This window comes from Urtica dioica, chromosome 7 (genome assembly GCF_054948205.1).
Source record: "Urtica dioica subsp. dioica isolate 48M chromosome 7, U.dioica_male_clone48M_v1_H2, whole genome shotgun sequence".
In the NCBI taxonomy this organism is placed as follows: domain Eukaryota; kingdom Viridiplantae; phylum Streptophyta; class Magnoliopsida; order Rosales; family Urticaceae; genus Urtica; species Urtica dioica.
The window spans coordinates 269,701-279,553 of NC_142762.1; the positions used below are offsets into that span (position 1 = coordinate 269,701).

The 9,853-nt window shown below is 42.1% G+C and overlaps 1 protein-coding gene across 2 annotated transcripts; it reads left to right on the forward strand.

Annotated features, from left to right (window-relative positions):
• Positions 1-3,712: 3,712 nt before the first annotated feature.
• Positions 3,713-7,159, forward strand: LOC149390053 (uncharacterized). 2 transcript variants are annotated; one of them, XM_089620877.1, is made up of 3 exons: positions 3,713-4,062; positions 4,791-4,819; positions 4,853-7,159. In XM_089620877.1, the coding sequence occupies exon 3, from the start codon at positions 4,941-4,943 to the stop codon at positions 6,825-6,827; it is 1,887 nt and encodes a 628-aa protein (XP_089477003.1). In that variant the 5' UTR covers positions 3,713-4,062; positions 4,791-4,819; positions 4,853-4,940; the 3' UTR covers positions 6,828-7,159. The 2 variants fall into 2 exon arrangements, with proteins under 2 accessions (XP_089477003.1, XP_089477002.1); XM_089620876.1 differs by lacking the exon at positions 3,713-4,062 and adding an exon at positions 4,109-4,212 and having other exon boundaries at positions 4,791-7,159.
• Positions 7,160-9,853: the final 2,694 nt, after the last annotated feature.

The window sequence follows — 9,853 nt, forward strand, 5'->3', positions numbered from 1 at the left end:
ATGAGATTGTGGGTCCCGAATATAAGAAACAGAAGAAAAAAAAGAAAAGAAAGAAAGTGAGTAACTAGACTCACATTATTGACTATTAGACTTAAGATTTAAGGTAAAACTATGAATATTATAGAAATTAGAAATATAGACAAGAAGAGATATGATAACATAACCAACACTTTCTAATAAATTAGTAGTGACATAGGAGTGATGTCATCAATCATAACGGATATGAGACTTTAGAAGTGTGATCCGGGGGATGGTTGTGGTCGTGACGGCTTTTTGCAACTTAGTGTCTAACCCCTAATAAGTGATCACGGCCGAGTGTAGCATATTGTGAGATAAATTAATTTTTAAGACGATGGATCTCGAGGTAGATTTATTGGAACCTTTTGGTCAATCTAGTACCATAATGGGTTGCTCTCTTTTGTGTCGCTGAAAACTGGACAACACTGAAGACTTTGAGCGGGTCGAGTCAAGATTGGACTAAGTGACGGCGCTCAAGCTAGGTGTGCAGAACTCGAACGTCTTGAGTGTCACTTCTCTAGCTCAAGAACATTCTTTGTTCGTTACGGAGATCTGAGAATAAAAACAAAAAAACTAGAAGGGGGTAAAAGGCAGTGTATTTGGTGCGCGCTCTGACGCTCAAAATAAGTCATTAAAAATGATTAATAACTGTTAACCGCATTTTTTTGGGTTGCCACTTAGAACCGTCCGTGGTTTGATCTAGGGCTGGACCCTATGACCACGCGTAGATTGAGAGTGGTGAAGTTCTTCTATTCTCGTCGTCTCTGTCTCGTCACTTTGTTAATAGTTTGCATTCGTGTTCTTCGCGTTCGTCACGTTCATAGAATTCTTTGGATTTCTCGTGTTCTTCGGGTTCTTCACGTTCTTGGTATTCATCGAGTTCTTTGAGTTCATTGTGTTCTTCGGGTTCCTCGCGATCTCCAGGTTCTACGCGTTCTTTGTGTTCATCGAGCCTTCAAGTTAATCATGTTCTTTGGGTTCCTCGCGATCTTTGAGTTCTTTGTGTTCGTCATGTTCTTAAGCTAAAAAGGACAAGAAGTGTAAACAGAGGGATGTAGTGGGGTTTTCCTGGTGCGTGCTCCGTCGTTTAACATTAGTCTGATTGTCTTTTGTTCTTGGTGAATGATTTGTGCTTGTTGTCGCCGTTTTCGGACAACTATTTAACACCCGCAACGGTTCGACCCAAGACCGGACCAAGTGGTCGAGTTCGGTCTTCGAGCATCTTAGACTTGGTATCCCAAGTCTATTCTAGCAATGATGATGGTGATGTCCGTCGTCGTCGTACCTGAAAAGAGGGTAAACGAGAAGCTATCGAAGGGAAACATAGGATTTGCCTGTTTACCTCTCCGATGCTCAACATTAGTGGATTGAGGTGGATAAGAGGGTTTAGGTGTTTAGAGGCCAAAGATGAGTGAAACAAGTGAAGTATGAGTTCGACAGCGTTTCAAGGCTCAAAGATGGATTACCTTTTTTGGAGAGTGGGCTTCCCTATTTATAGGCGACCAAGGAACGTTTTGAAAGTTCCTTGGCCCAGTTTGCCTGGCCGGCCGTCGGTCGAGTGAGGTTGGGTCGGCCAACGGCCGAAGGAAAGTGGGCCGGCCATTGGCCGGGCGAGACTTGACCGGCCAATGGCCGAGAGAGGACCGGGCCGACTAATGGCCGAGAGAAAATCTAGGCCGGCCACTGGCCGGACGGGACTTGGGTCGGCCAATGGCCGAGAGAAGGTCGGGCCGGTCATTGTCGGGCGGGACTTGAGTCGGCCAATGACCGAGAGAAACTGGGCCGACCATTGGCCGAGCGAGACTTGAGCCAAACTGTTGACTTGTTAAATTAGTACAACAATATCTCACGAAATACACTGAGTTCTGAAAACGAATGTCCCGAAAAGGCTAAGTGTTTAGGCAAGACTTTTCCAGAATACAAACGAATCTCGTACAAGGAAGTAAATTATAGGGGATTAGAGAAGTCGTAAGAAAAAATCTGTACCCTCTTCCTTGAGTTCTTCCGCTATTTATAGATGTCCTACTTTGATAACGTGGGGTGATTAGTCCCACGTCTCTGACGGTTACCACTCCGCTGCTCTTTGTTTATGCGTTTAGTGGGTAGTTATTTTATGTACTTTTCTTGGTCGTAACCGTCCAGATGATCGTTTCGTTTATGTTTATTTACATGTATTTTCTTTGTTTTGACTAGTCTTTGACTTACAGATTCTCTTCTCTTCGAAGTTCTGCTCGGTAGGGGCCGTTCTTGACTTATGAACGTATCGCTTCTTATCTTTCATGAGTTCTTAGTCCTATTTGACTCGAAGCCCAGTCTGGATTCCTATTGTTCTCGGCACTCCGAGGACTCTTTTAGTCGCTTCGGATTATTTGAGTAACAGTGTGGATCTCAAGAATTTGTCTTAACATAATTAAATAAAGCTTGATAACGATATACTGAAATTAAAATAGAAACGAATTAATTTGTTTTATTGCAACTTGATCGAACTGAATACAAGAAGGGTACCGAGCTCAAGCTGAAGGACAACGAACTCGATAAAGACTGAAAATAAAGATTACAAAATATAAGAAAAAGTATAATGAGTCATGTGCGTGTGAAGTCCTACTCTTCGCCTATTTATAGCTGAGGTCGTCGAAGCTCTACCGTCGATTCGGGGGACACGTGGTTGGCCTAGAGTGATTTGAGACACCATGTGCGCGCTGACTCGCTCCATAGTGGCGAGGAGATCGGTTGATGACCGCTTCTTCCGAGCTGAATGAGCGATGAGCATTGACTCCTTCTTTATTGAAGACCAGAAAGCTGAACTGGGCATGGATTGTGGGCGAAGTTAGCTGGCCGAACGCAGTTCATCTCTTTTGGGTGAGCTCGGATTTGGGGGCTTGGGCCCAACTGAAATGTTTATATGGTGATGTCGTTTCCTACATCCACAATAATTTTGCGAGGAAAGTTTAGAGGAAAATTGAGGGAAATTTTTTATTTTATTTGTATAAATGATATTCGATGGTATAATAGTCTTTTCGTTGAGCTTGGTAATACATGTATCAAATTTTGAGTTTTGAAATATATTTGATAAGTTAAATCTATTTGACATTTTTAGTGTCAATCTGCCCATCTGTTACCGTAGGACAAATATGTCAATTTTTATTTTATTTTTAACACGACGGAGTCGCATCAATATTTGGTGTGATTATGAACGAATTATGCCCTCATTTTGTTGTATTATTTTATTAGGGAAAGGAAAATAAAAGTAGAAAAATCCGTGGGGACCACCTCTAGCTAGCAGGATTGTGACTGTGAGAGGGATGTACAGTCCAATTCCAGAGTCCAGACAACAGTGGGGTGTTTTTTTTTTTTTTTGGCCTTTTGTCAGTATGGTAAATATCTTTTCGGTATAAAATAGGGTATGAACTTTGAATAGACAGCCTGTGCAGGTGGAAAAAGCTGACGCTTTGAGTTAGGGCTTTCTTTCTTCCGGAGTGAAAAGAATGGGACCCACACAGCAACTGGAGTGAGTGGCGGGTTGGGCCACAATATGGGTCTCTTGGGGCCCACTTCGCTTGTGGGACCCACTCTCTTTGTCTTCTGTCCCTCTGACGCACTCATTTTCATGCCCGTCTCTGTCTCACTTGCCATTATATTTCCAAAACAATAAAGAAAACACACACACACACACAAACTCTCTTTTTTTATTATTGTTAATATTATTATTGTTTTTCTTTTCCTATGTTTGCTGTCTCCGTCACTTCCGGTCTTTTAAGCCCTCTATCTAGCAGTAGCAGTCTATTTCTCTCTCCATAAAGATAGAGATTGAAGAGAGAGAGAGAGAGAGAGAAATTAAAGGCGAAGATCCATTTGGTTAGTTGGACCTTTTGCGGGGTTGAGTGGAAAACTAGAGAAAAGAGAAATAAAAAGAGAGAGAGCTTTGTTTGTTTGTTTGCGCTTTGAGTGAGATAGAGCTTTGTTTGTTTGTTTCTTCGGAAAAACCCTACTTCCCTTTCACCGCCAACTTCTACAAACTTCGCATCCGATTCAGATTTTTCCCAGGTCCATTTCTTTTTCCTTCGCGTTTCTCCAGATTCCTTCTCTGTGTTTTGTTTGCTTGCCTTCTGAATTTTACTTTTGGTTAGACTTCTAGACGATCTGTTTTGATTTGTGATCTCTTTTTGATTCCTCGACTGACTCGATGAATTAGAGGTGAGAATTATGATCGGAAATAATGAAACTACAAAACAGATTCCTCTGTGATTGTCTCTCTACAACGCTAACATCTGTTTGATTTAGCATATCCCTTAATGATAGAACTTATCAATCTTGAAAGTTTGCAAATTGGTCAAAGAGCGTACTATCTTGAACCCTAAATGTTTTTTTAACTGAACATCGAGTTTATTTATCCTTTACCTGATAAGTATATTATACTTTTTGCCTTTGCTCTGAGTGATATATTCAGTTATGATCGAGTTTCCTATCTTAATGGCAATGCCTCTCTTATATATCATACTTTGAGTTTGTACTGGCCCTCCTAAGTTTTTTTTTTTTTTTTTTTTTTTTCAGAAAACACAAAAATGATAGCAAACCATTTCTCTTTTGATCTCTTTTATTATTATTATTATTAAAAATCCTTAAAAAAAAACTCCAAAATACATGTCCCTACCAATTAATTTTGATTTTCTTCGAAGTTTTGTACAAGATGTTTGCATATACTACACGGACCATATTTGATTTCTCTGAATATATCCCTTTGCCAACTATTTTCTTGAACATCTATTTTCCAGGAAGAAAGTCTCGCGTCGAATTACTGTATATTATGGCGCCCATATATCTCTGCTCGCTCAACATTTGCCCTATTTCCGGTGCTTAAACCAGTCCAAGGCCGTATAACTAGTTTGAAGATTTGCGTATTTGCTCTGCCACACCGGAAAATCATGGAGCACCAAGAATCGAAGGCAAATGAAACAGAAAGCAGCTACAAACTCCCCTCTTCTCCTGTGAAGCAGAGTCCTTTGGCAAAATCGAATAGCCGACCCGACATGCATGTTGGCACAAAGAAAGTCGAGTGTGAATATGACCGCGAAACTAAGGTTTGCGGGGATGAGAAATCGTCTGTGAAGGATAGAAAATTCGACAAGGAGAGCATAACAGAGTCGTCTTCTTCGAACACGCCACATGTCAGTCGTCCAGCTTCCTCGAACGGCAGCTGTCAAGAGACATCGTTGGAGATACAGTCATGCAAGATTGGTAAAGTCTATGCAACGGATTCGTCCACTTGCACTGAATTAAAGTCTGATTTCAAAGAGTTTGCTATTGGAAGCTTAAAACCGGAAGTGCAAAATCTCGGTGATGGTAACCTGGGACGCACTTCCTCTCCTTCCAAACAGTGCAATGTCGCTAAGGGTTCCGAGACTATCGAAAGTTATAGAGTAAAGGATAGTGATAATTTGTCGGGCATGAGAAGCAGTGACAATTTGTCGGGTATGAGTTCTGAGAACAATTATGCTGTCTTGGAGAACATCAATCGGCTAAAGAAAGAAGATGGGAAGTCAGATCTTTGTAAGTTTGATGTTGTGCCAGCAGTGGCTAAAGAGACGGACCATGAGTTTGAAGCTTCCGGAAGCTCTTTTGTTTCTATCGGCTTGAGTAGAACGAGCTGCGTTACGGAAATCGGGTCTGTAATGCAACTACTTAGCAGTCAAGATGAGTCGTTTAGCTTTTGCACGAGACCATTGGCAAGGAATGAAAGATTGTGCTCGGAGGTGAAAGGGTTTCCTTCAGAAGCACGTTGCAAAGAAAGTCGTGATATTAATGATGAACTTCAATGGAAGAACTTGTCTTCTCAATCCATGAAAGCTGAAGATGGTTCGTCTCGGGACTGTTCTAGAATTGATCTCAATGAAGACGTGTCAGATCATGATGCGGGGTTTCTTGGGCGGTCAGAGAAAGAAAATGTTCCGAATCTTAGGATAACAGTGTCGAAGCCTAAGCCTGTGATGGCCAAACCCGGAACTCCTTTCTTCTTTCTTCGATCCAGTTCGCCGAACAACGGGAAACCGATTAATTGGAGAGGCTCCATTGCGAACAGTGCATTCCGACCCATATCTTTCGCCAAGAACGGAATCGAAAATAAAGCACTGTCGGTTGACGATGATAGTGGCAACACAAGGCTTCGAGCTTTTGAATGTGTAGACCTAAACCTCGACGCTGTAGCAGAACCCGAATATGTGCAAGATGAACCCATCAAAGGCAGGACCTTGGATTTTGATCTGAACTGCCTAGGTGAAAACGAAGACAATTTCCAACCATCGTGCCCGGGAAATTCATTATCGGAGCAGTCTGTGAGGGATTTCGATTTGAACGACAATCTAGTTCCTGTGGACACGTCCAGCTATCCATACTCAGAAGCGATGAGAAAGACGGGACAGAGAGAGCAAGAGTTCCGATCTATGAGACCCATTTATCCTGCGGATCTCCATTCTGTCCCGGGCTTGATCCCGGCCCACGCTCAGCCTTTTCTGGGTGGGAACGAGCAACTTGAGAGGGTTTCTTTCGTTGAACCACAACATTTGGGCTACGCTCCTCCGCCGCTGCCCCGCTCTTTCGGGGTTGACCCCAAAGACGGCTTAGTGACACAGAATCTGCTTCCCGGTCACGGATCGAGCTCCAGCAACATTCACAGAGGTCAACTTGGAGCTCATCTGACCACTCCAACAATGGAAGATCGAACGAAGGGCTTCCAGCAAGTGGGTGTCAAGAGGAGAGAGCCGGAAGGAGGGTGGGATTCTCATCAGCTGCGATTCACGCAGATGACTTCTTAGCAGCACAAGGGAATGTTGTGTTGTTTATCTGCAAGATCAAGACTCCTCCTGGGCTCAACTTTACAATCTGAATATTGTTTTTTTTTTTTTTTTTTTTTTGCTTGGCTTGATTGTTGTAACCGACGAGCTGGTGAAAAAGAAAGGGTCAGGGTATGACGGTTAAAGCTATAAGCACTCGGTTGGGATGATGATATGTTTTGTTTTGACACATGATTTTTTTGCAATTTCTTATGCTTAAATCTTCAACGGAAACACTTGTAAATGATGCCAGTATTTCACTTGATGTAAATCTATGCTGCTAGAAATATCATCTTTTGCAAATTCTGCTTTTATGCATGGGATTTGAGTTATCCTAGTTCTTTTTTTTTTTTTTTTTTTTTTGGTTGAGTGGTCGATGAGATGCGATGTTTCTCTGAAACAAACAAAAAACAGTTCGTCAGAGTAGTTATCTGATGCATGTCATTTCGTCAGAATAGTTTATTCGCGTTTTATCAAAAGAACTAATACACCTCCAGTTTTCAAAAATATTGAAAAGCAGGAATAGAACTCAGGGCATTGATGACCGCCAGGCAATTGATGTACCAAAATGTCATCACCACTTCATTAGGTATTTCTCTTCATTTACTGAGTGCCTCTCCTCGTCCATTTCTCAAGCTATGGCTACCCGCACGTTCACCGAAATACAAGTAAAGAAAATTATATTTGGCACGGGGAGACAAAGGCCTGGGCACTCACAATTTCAAAAAGATTTTCTACTACAAGTCCTGGAAACCACACGACAAATACCTTCCTTCAGATCCTAAAGCCTTGACTTAAAGCTTGAATGATATATCAATGACTCCAATTCCTAAAATCGAGACCCCCCGTGAGGTTTTGGATTTTACACATGTTAGTTTTTGTAACATTCTGTACAAGTTCGTAATGAAAATCATTCCCAAGTGATACAAGGACATTATGCCTCTCATAGCCTCGGAATGCAAATGTGCCTTCATCATCGGCTGATCGATGATGAATAATGTGATTGGGGCGTTCGAACTCCTAGAATCGAAGTGATAAAAGAATATGGTAAAAAAATGGGGAGTTGATGCTCATTGTGGTTCATGTACCTTGGGGGCGGCTTGGCGCCTCGAAATCTCCCATCGACGTTGAGGTGGTGTCTTAGGTCAACATTGGGTTCTAGGCGCCCTGACAGCCCGGTACACCTTGGTGGTGAAAATCGTCTCGCGTCCCCATATATTGTCCGCCACTTCTTCTTCTGGTCGTAGTCGCTCGAAGGTGGATCATCGCGATGGCTCAGTCCTTGCTCTTGTAAGTTGTTGTCATGGTGCCTTGGGCATGAAGTGTCATGGTCATTTCCTCTTAATCCCTTGCGTACTCGTTCGCTAATAGGAAGAGACTGTACTTGAGGCGCTCCATGCGGTCGTCTCGTTCGATGAAGACGGAGTCGGGGGCAAAATTTGTCATGCCAGTGGTATTCGGATGCGGCGATGGCGATGTACCTGTTGTCGGGACAATGATTAGTGGTGAGGCTTCTTGGACTTGGGCGTGTCTGGCTTGAGTTCGGGCCCATGTGTAGAGTGCTATGCTCTCCGCCTGTCGAGGGGCATTGCTTTCAGAAACGGCCGCACAGTTAGACATATTGTTGGAGATTTCCTAGCGTCTCCCTTTTGGTTTGAGTTCCTAGGTGTATGTGAGTTTTTCCTTTGGGGAAGAAAAAATTTTCCGACGGGAATGTCGTGGCTGTTCTCGAGGTCCCCTCATTCTAGAACCAAAATGTTAATGCAATTTCTCGGATAAAATTCACGAGACACATGTCGTGGTACGATATTGTACGTGTCTCGATCTTATGTTGTCGGGATCATATTCCTTGGGTTTCAAAAAGGATGGTGAAGACTTGCTATCCTATTGAAAGTCGTTCAGATTGGTAAATATCTTCTTCTTGCCTTCACTGTTGTTCTTGTCGGATTCCTCGTCTTCTTTTCGTTTTTTTTTTCTCGATTCCTTCTTTTCTTATCTCCGTGTTTTCGTTGTCTCGATTCGTTCTTCTCTTCTCTCCGTCTTTTCTTGGTATTGATTCCTTCTTCTCTCCGTCTTCGTCTTTGCCTTGATTTTTTCTCAGTATCTCCCCTTCACTTTGGAATGGGTGGAATATTTATAAGAGTTGTTTATTGGGCTCCAAGACTATTTGAGAAAATAAAAAAGGTCCATCGTCGTGGTCGCTGGACGGGGCTGAGGCCCATGGACGGGGTTTGTGGCTGCTAGTAAGGGCTGAAACCCTTTGGCGGGGTCTAACGGCTTCTGGTCGGGGCTGGGGCCCATGGATGGGGTCTGTGGCTGCTTGTCGGGGTTGAGTCCCTTGGTTGAGATGCTTGTTGGGGTTGAATTCTATTGACGGGGTTTTCGATCACTCGACGGGGCTGAGACACTTTGATGGGGTCTGTGGGCAGCTCGTTGGGGCCTTGTTTGATCGTCGTTTTTTTTCGTTTTGACTGTCATTTTTCTGTAATGCAAAATATGGCATTACAATATTTGTAATGGTATAAATATTGGTGTAGAACTTCGTCTCCTTTTTCAAAAGAGAGAAAACAAACTTGTAATTTTGAATTCCTAGCCAATATCATGGAGCTTATAGTCAAAGAATGAGTCGATCTCACAAAAGAACATACTTGTTCAAACAAATCTGCTACGAGCCACTTCGTGCAAGGCAATCAAAGAGGATATATGTCAAGCACAAAAGCTATTTCGCAGAACTAGTAAAAAAAACATATTGTTTTAGAATCTCATAAAAATAAAAGTTTTGAACATTTTTTAAATTCAAATACGCTAGTAATAAATAAATCTATCGAATTCTCATTCTGTATTGATAGAAAATATACGTCCTACACAAATTTCATTTCATATCACCATTTACTTTATTCGTTAGAAAATTAAAACCATCGACTTTGAAAAAAAAATAGAACGTGACTATGTTCATCTCAAAATAATCGCAAATAAATATTCTCAAGAAGAATGAGATTATGATGTAG